The sequence below is a fragment of the Arabidopsis lyrata genome (assembly GCF_000004255.2).
Source record: "Arabidopsis lyrata subsp. lyrata unplaced genomic scaffold ARALYscaffold_7, whole genome shotgun sequence".
NCBI classification, from domain to species: Eukaryota; Viridiplantae; Streptophyta; class Magnoliopsida; order Brassicales; family Brassicaceae; genus Arabidopsis; species Arabidopsis lyrata.
The window spans coordinates 14,949,666-14,973,035 of NW_003302549.1; the positions used below are offsets into that span (position 1 = coordinate 14,949,666).

General features: G+C 34.1%; 4 protein-coding genes across 8 annotated transcripts; 3 read left to right on the plus strand and 1 right to left on the minus strand.

The window, feature by feature from the left end:
- Positions 1-1,612: 1,612 nt before the first annotated feature.
- LOC9306449 (small acidic protein 1) lies at positions 1,613-2,052 on the plus strand. The gene has a single exon (XM_021020074.1). The coding sequence runs from the start codon at positions 1,668-1,670 to the stop codon at positions 1,854-1,856; it is 189 nt and encodes a 62-aa protein (XP_020875733.1). The 5' UTR covers positions 1,613-1,667; the 3' UTR covers positions 1,857-2,052.
- Positions 2,053-9,474: 7,422 nt separating this feature from the next.
- LOC9304429 lies at positions 9,475-11,894 on the plus strand. 2 transcript variants are annotated; one of them, XM_021017043.1, is made up of 2 exons: positions 9,475-10,545; positions 11,562-11,894. In XM_021017043.1, exons 1-2 carry the CDS (start codon positions 9,874-9,876, stop codon positions 11,688-11,690), a joined length of 801 nt encoding a protein of 266 aa, XP_020872702.1. In that variant the 5' UTR covers positions 9,475-9,873; the 3' UTR covers positions 11,691-11,894. The 2 variants fall into 2 exon arrangements, with proteins under 2 accessions (XP_020872702.1, XP_020872703.1); XM_021017044.1 differs by having other exon boundaries at positions 9,777-10,545; positions 11,565-11,894.
- Positions 11,895-12,804: 910 nt separating this feature from the next.
- Positions 12,805-14,522, plus strand: LOC9304430 (vicilin-like seed storage protein At2g18540). 2 transcript variants are annotated; one of them, XM_021017045.1, is made up of 3 exons: positions 12,805-13,811; positions 13,890-14,197; positions 14,444-14,522. In XM_021017045.1, the coding sequence occupies exons 1-2, from the start codon at positions 13,445-13,447 to the stop codon at positions 14,147-14,149; spliced, it is 627 nt and encodes a 208-aa protein (XP_020872704.1). In that variant the 5' UTR covers positions 12,805-13,444; the 3' UTR covers positions 14,150-14,197; positions 14,444-14,522. The 2 variants fall into 2 exon arrangements, with proteins under 2 accessions (XP_020872704.1, XP_002868358.1); XM_002868312.2 differs by lacking the exon at positions 14,444-14,522 and having other exon boundaries at positions 12,806-13,811; positions 13,890-14,328.
- Positions 14,523-14,555: 33 nt separating this feature from the next.
- Positions 14,556-20,292, minus strand: LOC9304431. Of its 3 annotated transcripts, XM_021017041.1 has the most exons (18): positions 19,923-20,290; positions 19,795-19,853; positions 19,635-19,716; positions 19,470-19,537; positions 19,076-19,145; positions 18,882-18,963; positions 18,468-18,532; positions 17,201-18,283; positions 17,009-17,071; positions 16,879-16,925; positions 16,720-16,765; positions 16,564-16,643; positions 16,186-16,299; positions 16,013-16,094; positions 15,804-15,917; positions 15,642-15,722; positions 15,080-15,205; positions 14,556-14,891 (listed from the first exon to the last, which is right to left on the minus strand). In XM_021017041.1, exons 1-18 carry the CDS (start codon positions 20,199-20,201, stop codon positions 14,811-14,813), a joined length of 2,622 nt encoding a protein of 873 aa, XP_020872700.1. In that variant the 5' UTR covers positions 20,202-20,290; the 3' UTR covers positions 14,556-14,810. The 3 variants fall into 3 exon arrangements, with proteins under 3 accessions (XP_020872700.1, XP_020872699.1, XP_020872701.1); XM_021017040.1 differs by having other exon boundaries at positions 15,642-15,917; positions 19,923-20,292; XM_021017042.1 differs by lacking the exons at positions 19,470-19,537; positions 19,635-19,716; positions 19,795-19,853; positions 19,923-20,290 and having other exon boundaries at positions 15,642-15,917; positions 18,882-18,956.
- Positions 20,293-23,370: the final 3,078 nt, after the last annotated feature.

Sequence of the window (23,370 nt, forward strand, 5' to 3'; positions counted from 1 at the left end):
CCTTCCGGCTCAAATCCGGGTTCGAAGACCCCACCAGAATTACCACTAATTTGTATATATATGTAGTTGGACCTTCCCTGGACCAAAATTCTGAGAGAGAAATCTTGCGAAAGGCAAACCTGTTTTCCAAAAACGACTATCTTGTCAATACGCCTTAGAGAGAGCTTCCCTTTAGGTGACCGAACCAACAAGTAATCTGTTGACTGCAATCACTGTGGAAAAATAGGTGCTTTATACATGTTTGTTTCAACAAATGACTGACTGCAACCAACATGTATCTCCCCAAGGAAAGGACACTTGTCCCCAGGTTCTAGAATCATCACATTCCCTAAGGTGTCACTTTGATTGTGCAGCCAGTTGCCACGTTGATCCTCTGGGGATGACTTCTGATAATATGTGCACAAATTTGCACCAATTCCTGCATTGTTGAGCATCAGCAGCCTCTCCTCGTAGTACCTACAAAAATCAATGCAGAAAAATATTGACGTCCAATCAATGTCTTTTCCTACTGATAGATATAGATCAAAATAACCGCAAGAGCCACAAAGTAGCATCCATTAAAAAACTAAACTAAACAAAAGTCTCAAATAGAAGTTCATCTTACTCCATCAAGAAAACATGGCCATCTTTAGTAGATAAGTCAGATTTCTTCTTCAATGCCCCATGAGGTCTCAAAGATTTATTTTCGCCAGGTAGCCTCTGTGCCCATGGCCACATATGTACTTTACTACGTATAAGATGAACCAAGGAATTTGGTTGAACATTTTGTGCAGCAAGAGACTTTTCATCCTCAAGTTCCTTTCCCATATAGAACATCTTCACTATAATTTTCTCTATACCAACGTGTAGCTTGCTTCCTTTACCCCCAGGCTCTTAACTATAATTGAGATTAAATAACCTAATCCTAAATTTGATTTTGACCTAATTAGTGATAGTTAAGTAGTAAAAATTATTATTTTGATACTTTTTTACATTTTAATTTTTGATAGTTTTTTTACCCAATTTTTACTAACCAGAAAACTATTATATCTTGATTTTAATTTTTTACAGACAATATAATTTTTTTTTTTTTTTTGTCGTCTAGATTTATTATTAATTGCAAATTATGAGAACTATTACATAGACGATTCTACAACTGACAATTCCTTCCAACCCTTACTAGATTCACGACAGACTACACTTCCTTTTTCGTAATCTTGATGAATACCTTCAATGATCCACGACCTGGCAACACTTCCTTCTCTGCGTAGAATCCTGGCGAACGGCTATAATTGTACATCGCTGGAGATCTCTTGCACACTTGCCTCCATTAATCTGCAAATTTGTTAATAAATCGCAATACCTGGGACTCGAACCCCATACATTTTGGTGTAGAAGCATTAATCAACCCTTAGTCAACCAATGGGCCAAAGGGGCTTCCACAGACAATATAATTATTTACGAATAATTTTTTTTTGTTTTTTTTTTTGTAGCTTATTCAATTGCTACATGAGCCACCTAAATTGGGCCTAAAGATAATGATGGTCCACAAAAATTGGGCCTAAAGATAATGATGGTCCACAAAAATTGGGCCTAAACCCAAAATGACCTGAATATCAAAACTTCGACAGTCACTGTAACAACATTTTAGATCTTTCCCGAAGAAGACGAACAAGAAGAAGAGAGAAATGAGGCCGATGCAGCTGGATATGTTGTCGGAGATGGATGATGCAGGCTCTTCAATGGCCATGGACGTTGATGACCTCGAAGCCATGGAGATTCTCAACGAAGGAGGACTTGTTTCAGATAACAAGCTCGCCGACGCCGATTTCTTCAACAAATTCGAGGATGATTTCGATGACACCGATATCAACTAAATCCGGTTAATTTCCTCTTTAAGATTTCAGTTTTTGTCCTAATCTTTATTTAATTTGTGGAGAAACCTATGTAATGTGTGTAAGTCCTGGGATTTTAATGTTTGTGTTATGTAACAACTGATAACAAGTTTCGTTTCGATTTCATGTTTTTGGATCACTAAAACATTTGATTTGAGTGTTATTTTGCTTTGGTATTGATTTGATTTGTTTTTGCACAAATTTAGAATGTTTTTGCCTTGTTCTCGAATTGAAGATGTTTTTGGAGATTGAAACCTAATTTCTTTATAATTTAGAGTCTTTTTGGTGATTTTTTTCAATGTATGTGAATGTTATTGATATTGGCTTAAGATGGAAACTAATTGATTCTCCATGGCGATTGCTTGTAATTTCACCATTTGCATTCTTTGAAACATGTGTTGATGTGTTGCATTGTGTTGATATTCATGTGGCTCACCGGGTCTAGAGAAACTTCCCGAGGAACTAAGCGAGGAGTCGTTTCGAGTAAACTCCTATGTGAGAGATGAAATCCTCATGTAAGCTGTAACTTTCCACAAGTAGTGAGTAAGTGAACTAGGGACCTCATAAGGAAGAACATATTTCTACCTTAATGATATATAGTCTCTTGCATCTCCCGTTTAACTCGAAACATCGGTCATTGATTTATACAGATATGGTATCTTGTTCCATGTTGAATGCTTGTAATGTCACCATCTCTCACCATCTCGTGGTTTTTGAGTCCTGTGTTGCATTGTGTTGGATCATATGGTATGTTAGGAGGGGGTGTATGATTCCCTTGGCCAAGCTCTGTTGTTGCATTGTCATATTATGTTCTCTGGGCCGGTTACGGTGCTTTGTAGATGGAAATAGTGTGATTGATGTTCACCTATGGTAGAAAGGAGAAGGCAGCTAAGCATAAAGATGTCACTTGTCAGTTCCGAGCAGTCTTTGTTGCTTACCTTATGGTCTTATGTATGTAGTGTAGCCAACTTCATGAGATTTCAACATTCGTTAGCATTTTATAAGATGTAGATAAATGTCGGATCACTCAAATTTTGTGTATCTTCTTATCAGAAAGGGACACAAATTAGCGTGACCTCTCTTCAGAATCATTTATCGTAAAAAGACACGGAAGATTAACAATTGATATATCTTAGCCGTCAGATTGCTCAACCATATAAATAAAGACTGAAGAAATACACCATACCTTCTTTAACTAACCAAATCAAAATCTTTCATTGAATAAAAATAAAATTAATGCATTTAATTGTAAAATCAAATCGCTAACCATTCTTTTATAACACCGACATATTTATTATAAAATTTAATTTCTAACCATTTTGTTTATTAAACCTAAACCGACATATAATTTTGTTTAATTGTAAAATCTAAACTCTAATCATATTTTATAAACTCAAATGGAAATTTAGCTTCGTGTAATTGTAAAATATAAACTCTAACCGCCTCTTATAAATCCAAACTGACATATAACCTCGTTTAATTTTAAAATCTAAACCCGAACTCTTCTTTATAAATCCAAATCGACATTTAACCTCGTTTAATTGTAAAATGTAAACCTTAACTTCCTTATAAACTCAAACCGATATATCACTTCGTTTATTATTGTAACATTAAATCCTAATATTTCTCTTATAAACCCAAACCGACATAGAAATTCTAACACCAATGATATATTGTTATATGATGTATTTTAGTGAATTATGTTAACTTCTTATATGGATAAGATAAAATTTTTTTTATTGTTTATTTTTATTAGGTGTCAGATTCTGATTGGTTAGAAAAATTGAGGTTATTAAAAGGGTTCAACCAATCATTTTTCATTTTTTTAAATTATAATTAGGAAATTATTCCGATTTTATAACCGAATTAATTATTCTTGGGTTATGTGCATTCACATGTGTTTTAATAGGCTTAAAACATAGTACTATTTCGACTAGCTAAGTGACAATCTATACTATATAAAAGTCGAGGCTATAAGCCTATGAGGCCGTCCACCTAGGATTTTAAACGACCAATCAGGATTAGACACTTCGTCAGTTAACATTTTTATACACCACTTTAATTAATATTTTTTAAATTCTAATATTTTCTATACTTAAATATTAATAAAAAGGGGAAAAAACAGTAAATGGAAAGGAGAAAAATGTGAATTTTTGAAATAACAAAATATAGAAATAAGAAAAATGTAAAAATAGATTTTAATATTATTATGCAGCGAATATATTTTTAATTGAAACTTTTCTAATTAAAAAATGTAAAATTACTGAAGGTAATTATAACGATTTGTCCTACACATTAAACTATAAATACTGAACTTCGACCACACAATTAGTATTCAGTTACAAACGAATTTACTATTATGCGGCTTTGATTTTTTTTTCTCGTGCTACATATTTTTGATTTATTTCTCTATGAACTATAAAAATATTGTTTAATTTTGCTGATTTTAAACTGTTTGATTTGTATTTAAGGTTACATTAATGAATCGAGTCTAGGTTCATTCAATTGTGACTTTTAAAGCAATTACAAGGTATTATTGATCTTATACTATATAAAAGGCTATAAGCTCATGAGGCCGTCCACATGAGATTTTAAACGACCAATCGGGATTAGACATTTCGTCGGTTAACATTTTTACACACCACCTTAATTAACATTTTTAAATTTTAATATTTTCTATACTTAAATATTACTAAAAAGGAAAAAAAAACTATATATGGAAAGAAGAAAAATCTGAATTTTTGAAATAACAAAATATAGAAATAAGAAAAATGTAAAGTATAGATTTTAATATTATTACGCAGCGAATATATTTTTTTTTGGAAATTTTCTAATTAAAAATGTAAAATTACAGTAGGTAATTATGACGGTTTACCCTAGACATTAAACTATAAATACTGAACTTCGACCATACAATTAGTATTCAGTTTCAAACAAATTTACTATTATGCGGCTTTGATTTTTTTTTTCTCGTGCTACATATTTTTTGATTTAATTCTCTATGAACTATAAACAAATATTGTTTAATTTTGCTGATTTTAGACTGTTTGATTTGTATTTCAGGTTACACTAATGAATGAGTATATGTTCATTCAATTGTGACTTTTGAAGCACTTACAAAGTATTATTGATCCTAAAATTTATGTAGCTTTTAAATTGTTTCCTTGTGTGGATATTGTTAACTTCTTTATGTTAAATATATGCATGAAAATATGTGAAAATAGATTTAATACTCAATAGAATCCCTGATAATAGGATTTCTCTCCCAGGCGATATTCCCGAGACACTACAAAATCCACCGTCTTCCGGCGCCGGTGTAGCTGTGGCTCGCCGGCGTCGGACGTTGTCTTCTCTTTGCTGTTCCGCTCCTCTCCCGAAGAATCCAAACGAGTTTCGTCTCTTGTTTTTCAAGCTCTTCAAGTTTTTAGCCCGTCCTCTCTGCCTCATTCCATCTTCCATCATGTCGTTGCGTCTCGTCGAGTGCAGATCTGGTAGCATCTCTCTGCAGATCTTTGGCTCAACGGTTCGACGTGCTCCGCCTCCCACCAAAAGATCCAGCAGCTACTTCGCTGTCAGCTCTTTTCTCGTCTTTTTCCCCAGCCGCGTGAATCGGCTCTCCCGTGTGAAGCCGATGGTTGTTGTCTCCTCAACTTCCCTTTCCGGTGCTCTTCGCCCTCTCTTGATCTCCGTGGTCGGTGACCCTCTCGCCTCCGTCAACCGCCGCCGCCGCATGTCATCCTCCTCGCTTGGGTTAGGTCAAAGCCCCACTTTACAATTTCAGTGGAAGGGTTTCAATTGGGCTTGGCCCATCTTTGGGCTTTCTGGAGGTTGTTGTGGCCCATTGCTTTTTGGGCTGCAAGCTTGTTTTGTTATGCAAACAAGTTTTTTGGCCTGCCCTAATGTCGTGCACTTTTCACCATCTGCGCCCACCACCGACTTCGTCTTCCCCCGGTCACCTTTGGCCACGCCTTCACCATCTCCGACTTCTTCACCCACCGGTTCACCGGATACTTCTTCGGGTTCCGTCTACCTACACTGGATACTTCTCCGGTAGACCTAGGTTGCTTCTGGTTTAGAACCACTTTTGTTGGTTCGGATTCCGCCCAAATTCGGCGAAGATTGATTACCGGATACTGCTCCGGCGTTCCCCTGCCTGTGTCTTTGGCAGATCCAGGTTGTTCTCAACCTAGAACCACGTTTGTTGGTTTGCATCTCAACGACTATTCAGTTTGGTGCTTTGTCACCTCTTTCTTGACAGCCAATTTTAGGATTGATTTGGTTGCCCTAGTGGCAGATTCAATCTCGCACAACATAGCCCTTTGTGTGTTTTGTGTTGTCCAAGGGGTCATCTCTCTTCTTCGCTCTAGTGTTATCAAGGTTCAAGGACGCCATGATGACGATTATTGCTTAGGGGATATGATTGCTTTGATCTATCCTTCTATCTACTTTTCTTTTATGTATTGGTTTGCTTTTGGTTCAGGGAGTTTGATTGCGTTGGCTCCTCCCTTTGTAACTCTTCCCTCCTTTGAGGATGATTAGCTATGATATAAAATTTTGGTGCACAAAAAAAATATATGCATGAAAAGTGGTTCGCATGTGGAAAACAAAGAAATCAAATAAAAAAAAAAGTGAAAATAATTATATATTGAAGAAGAAGTACAAGAAAAACAAAAAAGGAAAAGAAAAAGAAAAAAAAGTTAATTATATATAGGGTTCTATATATTATTATCGTTTAATTAATTTGAGTTCTCTGTTTTTGAATTATCTTTTTAACCATGCAAAGTTTTTTTCAGAAACCATAGTTTGGCGTGTTTGTTTGCCAAATCTAACCGATTATGATAACAATTATATTAAAGCTGGCAGGTGACTATTTTTTTTTTTTGTAATTGTCCGTATTATTTTGTAAGTATTATGAAGATTCTATTGTTATTCAATTTAAGATTTTTCAAAACTCTATCAAAGTTTGATGTTATTTGTTTATGTGTTTGTAAATAGTAATCTAAAATCTTCATAAATTTAGAGTTATTGGAGACCATGATTTTATAAATTTGAAATTCTAAAAGCTATAAAAATTTCATACCTTAAGTCGAAACTTCTAGCTTCTATACTACATAAAAGTCGAAGTTATAAACTTCTTAAACTATCCAAAAACTTTTAACACACAAATCATGATTAGCCATCTCAGTAATTAGCAATTTTAGATTCCAATAATTTTCTATGTTAAGATACTTATAAAAAGGAAAAAACAATAAATAATATATGAATATATATATGGAATCAAGAAAAATGTAAACTTAAAAATAAACATATGGGAAAACAAAAAATGTAAAAGTTTGTTATTAGAATATATAAAATAATATCAATGGAAAATTAAGATACTTATAAAAAAAAATTTTAAAAAATAATAGCTATGGAAACAAGAAAAATGTAAACTTAAAAAAACATATGCAAAAAAGAAAAATGTAAAACTTTTGTTATTAGAATATTTAAAACAATATCATTATTAGTCTCACCATATTGGCCAATATCCCTTCTTAATCACAATTAGGGGTTGACATTTTATTTTGATGCCGAGTTAAATTTGATTCGGTTATTTCGATTTAATAAAACATCAAGTCTCTAATCAAACTCATTTTGGTTCATTTTAATTCGGTTTGGATTAATTTTGTTTGGCTTGATTTGGTTTGTTATTTGAAATAAATTATTTGTAAATTTGAAAAATGTCAATAAATTGAAGCAAGAAAAATACAAATTTTATAATTGGGATAAATCAATAAATTTTTTGAAAAGAATAATCCATCAAGAATTATGTGAAAAATAAATAAATAAATAAAAGGTATACAATATATACATGTAACATGTGTAAGTTTATTAGTTTGTTTCTTTTCATCTAAATGTTGATTGGTAATTTTTAATGTTTCAAGTTTGATGTTTGGATATTAGATCATTATAATTACTAAAATTTTGAAGTCTTTATATATATATATATATATATATATATATATATATATATATATTTGAGTAAAATATGATACATAATATTTGTAATATGTTTTATACCAACTTTTATCCTATATACTTTTCTTTTCTTAAAACAAATTTAACCAACATAAATTATACTAAAAATATAAATAAAACAACATTTATGCTAAAACTAATTTAAAAAATGAAACACAATTGTAATTAATGGATTACTAAGCCAAAAACTATATTAAAAAAATCAATAAAATTAAACCCCCGCGTAGCGGGGGTTATAACCTAGTTATTTAAAGAATTTTGTGTTTGAGGAAAATTAATCATTGACTTACACCTAGAGAGTAAATTTTCAAGTGAAAACCACTAGACCAAAATTCACTTGGTTAAATATAGAGATAAATTTATTTTTTCAGAGAACAGAAACTACTCGAAATTTTTAATCATGAGCGATAACTTTATATTTCGACAATTTGAACCAAAGACTCCCAAAATCCAATCTTCTAAGTGATATATAGCTGAGACAACTCAAAAAGGAAAACGAGACTAAGAAATGAAAGATGTAGAAGCTAGTCGTTTATTATTGTGAGAGATGCCTTACAATTTCTTTTGATTTTTCTCTGTAAGCCCTAGTCGTCTCTAATGTCTTTCGTCCCAAATTTCAGGTAACTATTTATCTCTATCACTCGTGATTCATGTTGATTCGTCTATGGATTCCAATTCTGATATTGCTCGCGATTAATGATGCAGTAAATCCCTAGTCTTCTTCAACTTTCTCTAATGTCGTTCATTCCAAACTTTCAGGTAACGGATCATCTCTCTCTCTCATGATTCATGTTGATTCTTCAATTGTTGACGACCCTGATATTGCTAGCGATTAATGCTTTTCTTTCTCGTTTCGGATTTGATCAATCTTTGTATCTTCAATCTCTTGCTCATTTATCTAATTAAAGTCTCGATTAAAGCTTCCTCTTCTTTTTCGTTTGCGGATTTGATCGATTTTTGCATCTTTAGTCTCTTGCTCATTTATCTAATTGAAGGTTTGATTCATCAAAACATGATTGATGAATATCGCGATTAATGCTTCATCTTCTTTCTCGTTTGCGGATTTGATCGATATTTGTATTTTTAATCTCATGCTCGATTATCATCTCGAGGAAGATGTATTGGGGATAATAATCACACATTGGAATGAACAAGAAATATTGACTAGTATATACTCCCTCCGTTCTTTTATAAGTGATGTTTTAAGAGAATGCACATAGATTAAGAAATCATGTAATTTTTGTTTATTTCTAAACTAAAACATCATTTATTATCTAATCAACCAATAAAAAAACAATCTACAGAATATAAATCGTCAAAACCAATAAAAACAATTAATTTGACATTAAAAATTGAAAACATCATCTATTTAAGAACAAAATTAGAAACTTAAAACATCACTTAAAAAATAACGGAGGGAGTAAGTTATATGAGTCAATTCACTCATTGACAATTAATTTTTGGTTATAAGCTCATATTCTAATAATTAACACTAAACAATATATATAGAAAAAGTTAGGATTCCATCAATATTAAATATCAATTATGCGGATTGTAATTAAATTATCAATTAATTAAAATGGTAAAAACACATTCTTTTGGATTTAGTTTTGGTATGAGAGAAATCAATGAATTTTGATGTCTCTTATTAAATAAATGCATCCATTGACGTGTTCGCTTCCTCTCCCTCCATTTTCAAGTCTAGCATATCTAATAAGCAAAAAGCGGTTGAAGATCCTCTACTTCTCACCCCACCGTAACACAATACACTCTCAATCCAAATAGTTATCATAAACCCACACGTCAACGAAACCACTCTTTTGACTTCATCCTTAATCCAATCACACCACGCCACGTCATCACCACGACCAAATGTTTCTGTGATCGATCACACACACACAAAGAAGCGTATCGGTTCTGTTTTGCTCCAACACAAAGCTTTCTCCAAAAATTGGATCGAAAAAAAAAACCTAACTTTGACATGGAAGGAGAGATTCAAGACTGGGAAATACTTCAGAGCTCGAGATCTACAACGGAGGATGATAACTCGAGGAACTTGGAGGAGATTGAAGATGTCACGCGAGGTATGATTAGGTTTGATCACTTCTCTCTTGAGAACCAGAGTGGTTTGTCTCGTGTGGAGGCAAACGATGAAGATGGGTCTGTTCAATCGGGTAGTCCAGGCTGGATCGAACCTAGCTCCGATGTTCCTTATGGTCCTAAGCATTTTAGTGAGTTATGGTCTGATTCAAGCAGTGATCGGCTTGAGGAACAGAGGTTAGTGGATGATGATGTGAATAACGAAGTGGGTATTGTTGAATATAGCGAAAGTATAGTACAAGACATGGATTTGATGAGCTCTGATGAGAGAAAGGATGAATCTTTACTTCATCCAGTGGAAGGAGAAGGAGACTCTGTTTCTGTTGATCCTTGTGTTAAATCTGGTGGTGGTGGTGGAGGAGGAGAAGAGAAGGGTTTTGTGTGGTGGAAAATTCCAATAGAGGTGTTGAAGTATTGTGTGTTGAAAATTAATCCTATTTGGTCTTTGTCCATGGCTGCAGCATTTGTGGGGTTTGTTATGTTAGGGCGTAGATTGTACAATATGAAGAAGAAGAGTCGTACCTTGCAGCTTAAGGTTCTTTTGGATGATAAGGTAAGTAGCTCGGTTTATTCGATTGCTATTGTTCTTTTAAGTATGTGATTTATGAGTTTGTGGTTATTGTTAGATCTTTTGGTGTGAGATGAGATTGCATAGTTCAAACTTTTATTGTTTAGTTAGATGTTTTATTAGTGTCATTGTTGGTTTTGTTGGGGGAAATTAGAAGATCAGAATCTCCTTCTTTGTGCTGTTGGTTGAGTTAAACTTTTTGTCCTGTGACCAGTTTTTGTTGTTGTTGTTGTTGTTGTTGTTGTTGTTGTTGTTGCGAGTTTTCTCTTTGCTAAGTAGTTTAGATGCAACCAGCGACCCATGATCATAGTATTCACCAACAGTCATGCACTCATACTCCATTTACACAATCTTGAAAGTGTTTTTGTAAGCTCTTCGTTGTTATTAGTTCTTTGATATAGCTCTGGTTGAATTCTAGATGGATGCTTTTGGTATGGAGAAGCAAAACTGTAGTTGCTGAGAGCATTGTTGTATGCGTTAGAAAGCCCCCTGAGTGATCCATCTCTTTCTGCTTCTTCAATGTGGTTTTATCTGCTTTAATGATTTGAACATCATGTTTATCTTACATTTTAGTTATGCATGTTCTTTTGTTATGGGTAAATGATAGTTGAAAGGCCTATAGAAACTATAGACTATGTGGTTTCTGACTTTGCCTTTCAGCAGTTATTTGCTTTTGATTCATCTTTGTAACATTTTCTTGTTTGGTAGTCAGAGATGGATACAAGTAGTGGTGAAACCTGAAATTGTAGTTTAACTGGTCTTTCTATGGTACAAAGCATCTATAAGGACCCGAGTTTGAATCCTGCTTACGGTTGCATATAAATTGGCGGATCATATATGTCTTTTGCTGCTGAAATTCATGTTCTTGCTTGACTTTTACTCATCTTTCACTTATGGAAATAAAGAACAAAAGTTTGCGAGTATTTCAGAACACAATTCGGAAGACATTTACACAATCTGATTCTTTTTTTGTCTTTCTTTTGAATGAAATACTTCTTCAGAAGGTGGCTAATCATGCTGCTCGGTGGAACGAAGCGATTTCAGTAGTGAAACGTGTACCCCTAATCCGGCCAGCACTTCCATCATCCGTGGGTATGATGAACCAGTGGTCCATGATGAGTTTAAGGTGAAAGATAAGTGAATTTGAGGGCATAATAATGCATATATGTGAGATGAAATGATTGATATGGTTGGTGCATGTATCATATGATTGTATAAAAATATAACAAGTCTCAAAATGTTACAAAAACATACAAAAATATGCGTGTAAGTTTGTACTGTGTGTGTATATATTGTTACTTGCTTGGTGGAATACAAATTGGATCAGAATCATAGTGCAGGTTTGGAAGGTTGCGGTCAGAATCCAACCTTGATAAGCTTCTGAGCTGGTCTTAGTGGGCACTGTCGTTAAGAGATTGTACAAAGACAAAAGCCAATAACGGAATTTTGGTTGTTTATTGAGAATAGTACGACTCTTTAAGATATGAAAAGGATTAAGACAAAAACCCAAATTAACAGGGAAGTTCACGTGAAGAGGGCAATGGTTCTGACTGATGTAGTAGCCATGTAGGAGTCTATCTTTTTCACTTTATAGCTATCGTTGTCAATTGTGATTTGATATATGTCTCTTCTTCTTGTTTCTTTGTCTTCTTTCACTCTATTATTCGTTGACCATTGTACCACCAAAGTTTGGTATACTCACTTATCATACTTAATCACAAATGACTATTGTAAGGATCCAAAGCTAAAGTAAAACCAAATTGGAGCTTCAAGATAGCCATTGTCTTCACATAACCTACTCAATCCTCATCCACCAAAAAAAAACTTAGACATCTACACTCATTTTTTGAGTTTACTTTGGTTCATTTTTAAAGAAATGGATTTTTTCGGGTTTAGGAAAATAGGGTCTAAACAGAACTGAATTATTTTTGGTTTGGTTTAGGATTGGTTTGATTCTAGACCAAAATAAAATAACCAATATTTTTACCATTTTTTTTTTTTCGGGTTTAGGAAAATAGGGTCTAAACAGAACCGAATTATTTTTGGTTTGGTTTAGGATTGGTTTGATTCTAGACCAAATAAAATAACCAATATTTTTACCATTTTTTTTTGTCAAATAACCAATAATTTTACTTAATATTATAGATTTAAGTGCATTTAAATATAATTTTTTTTACTTATTTAATCAAAATATTAATTTTTTGATGAATTTTGTTTAGTTTGGTTGAACAAAATTCAAGTGTTGATATTTCTTTACCATTCAGGTTGTAATACAATTTGGTTTGATCGGTTTGGTTCGGCCCTTAAAAACACAGAATAACTCAAGACCTACACAATCCATGAGAAGAAGAAGCCTATAGACCAGTTAAACCAAAATTTTGAGAGAGACCTATAAATATTGGGAAGAAAAAATGGAGTAAATAGGTATGGGTCCATGTTAATGATGCATGTGACAAACAATCAAAGCCCACACCATTAATTGGAGATTGAAGAAGAAACAATGCTTTTCATATTCTGTGACACCACTTCAATTCCCTTTTCTCTTGTATCCTATTTCAGTACAATGTCCTGAGAGTGCCCATAACTTCTTTTGTCTTTTTATCTCAGTTTCCACAAGAAAGAATCAACTCAAGCCACAAGAGAATAATTTACCATTATGTGTGATTAGTTTTGTTATAAGACATTCCATAATTTTACTGTTGTGTGGTTAGGATAAGTGAAGATGCTTTTGGACCATGTTATATAAATAACATGTGTCTGCAATGCCGCAATGTGTAGCTTTCTTCATTCACAATAATCATTTATTTTCATTGAATGAAACAAACAAGACATTCAAATAGACCAAAAGTTCCATAGAGGTAGAGAGAGAGAAAGAGAAGAAAACATGGGTGGCTCTACAAGCAAGCAGGAGAGAAACAGTAGTAAGAGACGCATCAAGGTGAAATCAAACGAACAACAGAGAAGGAGAGAAACAAGAAGAGAGCTTGATGAGAAAGAGAGAGTGATTTTGGCTCTGAAGATGGCAGAGACAGAGTGGAGGAAAGAGAGGAAGAGACTGAGAGAGGAGGTGGAGAGACTGAGACAGAAGATGGAAGAGAAAGAAGAGGCAAAAGTGAAACAACACGAGTGGGAATGGGTTGTGGAACAGATGTGCTTAGAGAGAGCGGTGAGGGAAGAAGCCGTGGAGAGGTGGAAACAGCTCTATTTTGCTATCAAGAATGAGCTTGATGATCTCATCCACACAACATATGGTAAGAGTTTCCTAACTAATCTCATCTTTTGACTTTGGTTTTGGTTTTTGAGAAAGGAAAGTAATGAGTTGTTTGTAGGAGAGGCATTGAGACAGAAACCTAAAGAAGAAATAGTGCAAGAACTGAGGAAGGAAGTTAAAGTTAGGGGAGAAACTATTGAGACACTCAAGGGAAGAATAGCTTTGATGGAGAAACAACGAAATGAGAAGGAAAGAGAGATTGATTTACTGAGGCAGAGTCTGCGTATCCTCGGCGGTATCAGTGGGAGGAACAAAGCACCGTCATCTACTACCAGAAGCCTGCCAGTATTCAAAACAAAATTCATTGGGCGTAAATAACAGTTTTAGTCATAGCAAATTACTTTCCCACAGGGATTGCTTAATAAAGTAAGCTTCAAGACATAGTAAGCCATTTCTTTCTTATTTCATGACGCTAAAGAAAGTTGTATCCAGCATCAATAAAATCCATTAGAAAAGAAAAACAGTGAATAATCAGAGATTAATATTCGTTGTGTCAAGGTTGATCTAGATTATGTAGAAACTTAGTACGTAAAAATAAGAACTGCATACAATTTTCAAAGGTTCCAAAACAAATGAAAGCTTAAGGATTGAGAGAACGTACTTCTCCTGCAGCTGTAGTCTTGTATCATGCTGGAACTAGCCAACCGAGAGCCGAGGTGTTACGATCTTTGTAAGCCAAAAACAACATTCCCTGCATGGTTTCCCCGAGCATGCACTGAGAGTATCATGTTCGAATTCTAGAGTAGGTAACAAAAGAGATCCTTGTCATCTATACACATTTTAATAAATTCCAACCTTCTTGTCCCCTTTTGATATCGTGTCTATGTTTAAGTTTACAGGACTGAACCACAGATCACTGTAAAGTAATTACAATTTGGTACACAGTATACTTTCATGCGACCCAGTGGATGCTTGTCTCTTGTAAATAGTATACAATGTGAATCCTATATAGCTGGAGCGAGTCACTACATGCTCTCACTTAGCTCTCTCCCACTGATTGGATAGTAGTATTTTCGACGCCTTTCGGATCTTCAACAGTTTTGTAATATAACTTCACACTCTGAAACGATTGCCAAAAAATTTGATGCCAATAAGATATGGAAATGATTTACAGTCTTAAACCAACAGGTCCAACACATGCTTCACCAATAAAAAGGGATGTTACTATCCTCTGAGAAATTGTATCTTCTATAACTTTAATTCTCTGACTACTTATCAGCAATTGCTTAAGGGTGAACAATAACATACCTCTAACAATGTGATGTAATAGAAATCCTCCATGTGCTGCATAAGGGCACTTCCATCACGAAGTGCATTGAATATTTTAATTTCAGTTTGAAGGATTTTCTCAACGAGTTCCTTCTCACCTTTCATCTGAAAGAAAACAACCATTAATCTCATGTCACGGTGTCACTCATTTTCTTGTTCAAGTAATATTTTTCATCAGTAGATTTTTTTGCCTCTCTACATCTTCTGAATAATACCAATATACATAAACTTCTAAATCCCAGAAGAGGTAAAAAAAGACAACGCAACAGGAAAACAAGTTTTGAGTTAGTCGATTGATAAATGTCTATGCCACACATGCTTATGAAGTTATAACAACAAAATAGCTGCTAGTAATGTGAACCTATAATTATGGGACAGTATTAGGAGCAGCTCCTAGGAAGTTATTAGCTATGGAAATTACATAAACCCAACAACAAACATATGCAGAATACATGAGAAACACAAGCAGAAATATTAAAACTAAAATGATGGTCAAAAGAAATATGTGAAGTAACCAGAGAAAGGGTGTTAGGGCACTTACAAATCTACTAACAAGAATATCAGGTGTGGCTTCCCCAATCACCTCAGCATTATAACCATCTTTCTGGAACTCAATATCCTCCTGCATAGAACAGCACATCCAAGAAAAAACTAAGAACAAATGATCTGCGTAGATTAATAATGATCGAAAGGGCGGGCTTACCACATCTCCAGCACTGAGATAAACAGGATGAGCAACATGACAATAGCCCATTAAGCGAGGGACTGTAGGAATTATGTCTCTATGGTTTACAACTCTCCAGCTATCTTTTACTTTCTGTGGAAGCACAGAATGCAAAACATATAAATTAGTGAAATTTTATGTTGACGAGCCATTTTTACTCCCACTTGTTAAGTTAGAAGAAGCATGACCTGGTTATAAATTTCAGCAAATTGTTTGTTGCCTACTCTTGGAGATCCAAAATTGTACATGGTAACAGTGATTGCTCCACGTCTAACAAGCATACACAAATCATGTTAAATGCCCATCAAGCTGCTTGTCGTCAGGATGATATGTTGTAGAAGGTAGTTCTCAAACTACTTACTTAGCTAATTGGCTGGACGAAAGTTCAAGAGCCAAGAGTGTAGCTAATGCACCACCCAAGCTATGACCAGTCACATAAACATGCCATTTATCTTCACACTCAGCAACATCGTCTCTGCCAAGGGAAGCATATGTATTAGAATTGATGTAAGACTTTAGCACACCTCGGAAACGTAAAAGTTCAATCGCTATATTCTACTGTCCTCAGTAAATAAAATAAACTTCATCTATAACTAAACATTCGAAGAAGAGATATTTGGCACTTTCACCATTGAAAGACATTTTTCTTCCCAGCATTGAGGATGCAACCATTGAAACAATAGGTAAGGAGAAACTCCCTCAAAAGAAGGAAGTAAACTGTAACACAAGAAGCACCTACATGTAGCCAATTGCCATTTTGAGCAGCGATATTATCCTTATCCGTACTGAATCGTATGCACTCAAAAATCCACTATGGACCTGCAAAATCCAGAGCAGCATTAAGGCTTAACTCAATAAAGGGTACACCTGACCAATGCCAGAGTTCAAGACATACCTGTACTTCTTGCTTGAAGTCCCCACCAATTCGTTCAGGATTCAGACTGCAACATATTTAAAAATGTCGAGCAAAGGGATGAATAATAACTTATTAAAACTTCAAATGTGTAGATTTAAGTAGTTTCCGAGTCAAGTTGAACACATAGACAATACTAACCCAGTAGGAACTAGCATCAAATCAGTCTGCAAGTCTTTCCACTTTGTCTGACAACATGAAATATTGACAATAAGAACTTGAAGAGAAAAATCAAGCACAGAATATTAAGAAGATATAGATAAATACCTACCTGTTCAGTTCCTCTGAAAGCGATTACTACTCGTTTCCTCCTGGTATCACGCCAAATTGCCACCTGCAGGTTGCATATTAGTATGTCACATATTAACATGACTTTGTATTTTCACGAAAGGATTCTTCATCCCTGAACATATGTGTTCCCAAACAACTAGAATCCGTTAGTCGAAGACAAAAGAGTTTTCACCTGTGTGTCAGTGATGTCGTTTTCTAGAAAACATAGCTTTTCAAATTCAGATTTGATAAAGCTTGGATGCCCCAGGGCAGTTGCAAGCATTGCCCATGCCTCCATGGCACTTTCTGCGCTAGAAAAGAGTGTTTTCATTTCCTCAGCGTTCTTTTCATCCGCTCCATCAACAGTCACTAGACCAGAGAGTTTTTCACTCTTAGGGGAACCAGAGACATCGTCTGTTACATTGGAAGCACCATCTTTTTCCATGACCTTCTCTGAACCAAGACTGTCCTTACTTAATTGAGGCACTACTGCCTTTAAAACCATTAATGCACCAAAGACATTATCAGCCTGCTTAAGCAATTCTTGTGTCGCATTCTTCATGTCCGCAAGGGAAGACTTGGTCGCATTAATAGCGAGCTGGCCATCTTCCTTTTTATCATCACCTTCTCGAGTATCAGCAGTGGCAAGCCCTGATTCAATGTAACCGGCTTCTGCAGTTTTTCGTGATTGTAAACCAAATTTTTCCAGTAGTTCCATTCCGTTCCACTTCAATTTCTCAGGTGAAGGAAGGCCAAGTTTCTGAACAATACTTTGACCAACTATGTCAGGGATGTTATCCCAGAAATTACTTTCTGACTGAATGCTGCCATTTTCATTGTCACCCTCCAGTTCATTGATGTGGCCATCACCATCTTTATCTTTGGTAAGCTTTCCTGAACTACTCAGATCAGTACTGCGATCTTGATCGGATGAATCCTCTGCACTAGCCCCATCAGAAAGCATATTTACCGCTGGAGAATGATCATCAGAGTTTTTTTCACCTTCAGAGTCCTCCGCATCATTGTTTAGAAGTTTAATATTCTTAAGGGGGACATCATTGAGTGACTTTAACTGTCCAAAGGCATACTCTACAAATTGACGTGCTGGCACAGCTTCAGAGTCAACAAGATTTTTCAAAACTGACTCAACTGCTTCAGAGTCAACAAAATTTTTCAGAACTGACTTAATTTCATTTCTTTGAAGGAATTCTGAAACAAACGGGAACCTCCACCACTTCTTTTCTTCTTCAACTTCTTCAAATCCCTTGTACTTAATCTGAAAGTTTTAATATGGTTAACACAACAACCAAACTAGTACATAGACTAATCTTTGATTGATCAACAACCAACCAAGTTGAAATGTACCTCTCTCTGAGGTGTTAATAATAATATAGGATAGATTGTTCAGCTACACAAATAAGTAACACTCGAGAGAAAAAGCTGTAACAGCACAAACTGACCTCCAGTTGAACTTTCCCACCACCTCCAATTCCGTCTAGTTCTACTAACACCTCATGCAAATTTCCTTGGAAAGCAAAACACGAACAAATATAAACCAGAGACAAAAGCCGGAAGTTAGACGCTCAGTAGATTCATCAGATAACTATTCCACAGTTGATTTCTCTAGTCAGGGGATATTTTCAGGTTCTCATTGCCTAGGAAACAAGAAGCATTTTCAGGAAAACCTTCGGCATATCACAAGATTTTACTATACCCCTAAGCGTCGTAATATTAGTTCTTGTTAGTGAATGTAGAATTTCTGACTTGATAGTTTAAAAACCTATACTCAACAACAACACAGAATTTCTTCCTCATTCTTAACTCAAACTTGTAAATGAAATAAATTGATAATGATTGGGTGAACTAATTCTCACCATCACAAACGGATTCCAGGTTGATTTCGGAATTCCCCATCCGTTTATGTGGGGTAACAAGGTTTGCATCCCAAGCTGCAATCTGAAGCTCATTAAACAATTTTTGGGAAGTCAAGCAAGGCTCTATATATTAGAAGGTCTGTGTTCAGTTACATTCAGAGTTGACCAGGCCACAATAGTTGAAACATTTCTACCTCTATCTTTTTTGCAGGAGGTAGCTTGATATTAAAAACAAAGTCTTCGTTCCATTTTGGCTCTTTTGTCCTGCCAATTAAATAATACATTAAGATATATACCAGTCAGTAAAAAATACGGATTTCTAAGGCGCCAAACTTTTGGATAAAACAAAAAGAATCTGCTTCAAACCTCAAGAGTAAAATTTATGAACTAAACAAAGTGAGGGAAATGACAATGGCACGAGTCTTTATTCAAGGTAAAAAGTAAATAATGGGTTTAACAAGCAAGATTAACTTGTATATCATATCGAAAATAAGACTGCACCAAAACACTTCCACTATGATCAGGCCACAGATTGTGTATGCATCTAGTTAAGTGACTAAGCTTATAAATTTTGCTAAAGAAACCTACCCCCATTTGGTTTTGCTTTTAGCAACCTGACCATCCAAATCCATCACTACATAAGGATCACTCGTTCCCTAAAACGCAAAACCAATAAGAACAATAACTTAGTCAAGATAAAAGAAACAAATACACATAGTAAGGTCATTGCTTCAAGAATCGTAAAACACATACCCATGGATCCAAAGCAGGAAACTCAAATCCTCTTTTGAGTTTAATAAACAATTGTCCATCATATATCTCTCTCACAAATGACCTGAAACAAACATAATTCCATCTCTTCAATATCAAAAAAAAAAAAAAACTCAAAGCAATCAAAAAGAGCTTCACATACTCAGAAAGATAGAGAGTGTTACATCCAGCTGCATTAACCTCACGCTTCCCAATATTTTCCTGAGAATCAAAGCAGGTTGGTTAATTTTGCCTAGAGGAGAATCAAAAGCTTGCGGAAATTGAAGTTACCGGAGGTGAAGCATAGGATTCGAAAGCAAAACCAGCGAGGATAACGGCGAGATTGATGTCAAACGGAGATCGTTCTTCTTTCTCAGCTAAACTTACTTCCTTCGCATCCGATTGAGTGAAGCAACGGAACGAATTAGGTTTGGCTTTGATTCTGAAACTTTCACGGAATTTGATTTTACCGGGAAAGTGGAAGGTGCGGGGAGTGAAGATAGGAGAGTAGCGGAGACGGTGTTTTGGACGGAGGAAGTGAAGAGAGAAGTGTAATTGCAGAGAAGTCATTGCTTGAAACTGGAATTCGAGAAATTTGGAGAAGAAGAAGAAGAGGATTTGTTTTCTTTCTGGATAATTCTCTGGAGCTGATTGTTTTGTTGTCCAAATGGATTATTATCATTAACGGTTTCTTTTTTCACTTGACAGTGAAAGCAATATAATTAAGAAAAGAGAAATTGCAGTGAATAACCAACAAAAATTTAATAATTCATTAAGTAACCATATAACGCTTATGGCTATGATATTTTGTGTGTAACATATAATATATACCATTTTGCCCTTTGCTACCATGTCACTATGTCAGCTTCTTTTGTCTATATCATTTATCTTCCTCTAGTGATATATCTTCCCTGACGTCTCCTTTCCTCTTAATTACATCAGTTAATTATAAAAAAAACAGACCAATTCATAACTCTCTCTTGTATTCATTTTTCTTTTAAAACTAGTAATTAATATTAAAAAAGGAAGCAAAATTCTATTGTAAATTTTTTATTTGTCGAAATATTAGTTGCCATAGTATATTACTGTTTTCAAATAGAATTATTGAAATATTAGTGTATAGATTATAAGTAATTACTCGAGTCAGTTATAGAAAGTTACAAATAATGACAAGAAAAATTAGTGAGATTTTAAATATTCTCACACAATTATATAAAAAGATTCGCCACTCTATATAAAACACAATTTATTTTATTCTACAATTTTAATGGTCAATAATTTAGAATGGTTTTAAGTGTTAAATATATTTCTTAGGGGGTGTTATTCAATCATGGAGTTAAAGTCAATTCTTTAAGGTTTAGATTTGCTTTCTAATATTGTTTTTAAGAATCTATTTGTATGGATTTCAAAATCTCTACAGTATATCTTGGATTTTGATTCTAATAATTTACTCATGAAACTCCAAAGAAGTTTCATTTCAAATGATTTGATATACAAAGATTTTTCAAGTCTTTTAGTTTTGAATAACACTGAATTTTAATGAAGTATTTTAAATCTTAGTTGAATAACACCAAACTATTAAAATCTAATGAAGTATAAGATCCAATAACACTAGATTTTAAAGTTAGATTTAGAATCATTAGGTGAATAACACTGGATTAGAGTTGGATTTCAATTCTATTAAAATCCATCATTGAATAACACCACCTTAGAGTATAGTATTCTTTCTTTAGCATGCATTTAAGTTGACCATTTGGTTTCCTCAATTGAATCCCTTAGGGTATAGCTTTTATTAGATTAACGTGCGTTTGACTCAGCAATTTGAATTTTCTATAATTTGGTTTGCATTTAATTGATCATTTGAATTCTCTATATAATATCTCTTAAGTATAACTCATATTCGGCGTATATTTAACACTAATTTCTATAAAAAAAATTAACATTCTTATTCTTTCAAAGAAATTGTAAAAACATAAGTTTTAGAGCTTTAGTTTATTTATAAGGGGCTTTTGCAAAAATGCCACTTTTTCAATGCCACTTTTCAAAAATACCCCTTTTTAAAAACTTTATAAAAAATGCTCTTAAAAATATAAGATTTACCCAAATATGTATGTAATATTATTAAAACATACACAAACTACATTTCTATGTATCTAAAATCTTATAAATACTTTATAAATACCTTATAAATGCATTTTAAATACCTTTAAAAACCTTTAAAATATCTTATAAAACCTTTGAAAAACCTTAAAAATCTTTTAAAACAACTTATAAAACCTTTAAAAACACCTTATAAAACCTTATAAATACTTGGATCGAGTCTTCAAGTAGTAGTTACAATCCATAAGTACCTTATAAACCTAATAAAACTTTATAAAAATTTCAGATTTAAAAAGGGGCATTTTTGAAAATGGAAATCTAAAAGGGGCATTTTTGAAAAGGGGCACACCAAAAGGGGTATTTTTAACAATTTCCCTATTTATTTATAATCTAAAATTTAGTTGGTTAAAATGACAATTTAATAGAGGAACACACTTACTATTTTAATCTAGATATATTTATTTTAATCTAGATGTCTATATAGAATAGTTTCTTAGTTATTGTTGATACTATTTACTGTTTAAAGAAATACTTATCTGTTTTTTAAAATTCAAATCTTGCTGTATGTAGAAAAATATCAAGGTTTTTTTTTTTATTTGTTACAAGTTTTAATTCAACATTACTTTGAGTTAATGTTACAAACAAAATTACTTGGGAAAATCATTTTCTAAAAAGAAGAAAGAGACAGAGGTACTTATGAATATCTCTCTACAGCCAACACTATTTCTCTCGCTATACGTTATTCTCCCTAAATTTCCAGACACTTTGGTAATTTCACAAGGCCTTTTAGTTACTTTCTTAATTTATGGAATCATGGTGCTATATTCTTTATTTCATTATGAATTTTGGTTATTCAGCAAATTGGTCCTTAAGAAAATTGCACGAGTGAGCACTTTTCAAAACATTATTATGTGGTAGACAAAAAAAAAAAAATTATTATGTTGCTAGACATTTTTTCCTGGAAAATTTATAAATTAGACATATTTTATAGGCGAAACAATGGATTCGATCTTCACTTCTTCTCTAGCGAGGAGGTCAACAGTTTTATGTCTGTAAATGGGTGAAATTGGGTCGGCGAGTGTTCGCGTGTAAGAGGTGGTTGTCTTATGTGGCTTGTCTCGAGGCGTTTCTGAAGATCTTTCCTTGTTCCTAGTGTGTTTTCATTTTCTTGTTTGCTTTGGCATGCCGTGATTGTTGTGGTCTCTGGTTCTTTGGTATCGTTTGGATCATGTTTTCGTTCATGTCGGTGTTGCTAGTGTTTTGACTGCGGAAGGATGTCTTTGTTTTTGTGGTATTACCGGTCTTATTGTTGTTGTCCGACGTTCACAGGTTCTTTGGGAAAGCTTTGTGGGAGCCTCTTTGAACAATTGGCCAGTTTAGTGTATTGGTCTTATTCTCTTCCTTTTTTTTTGTTTTTACCGTGTCTGATATTTTGTTTGCTTGTAACTTAAGGTTTAGTTTCCCTCTTTTGGGCTATGTTTCCGGGGATTAATGGTTTTTCTTCCGGCTTCTGTATAACTTTGACTTATATCCTTCGAAGAAAAAAAAAAGACATTTTATAGGCAAATGATATATTTTTTTTTTCATCAGGCAAATGATATCTTAACATTATCTTTGTGGTTTCATTTGAGCTGTTAAG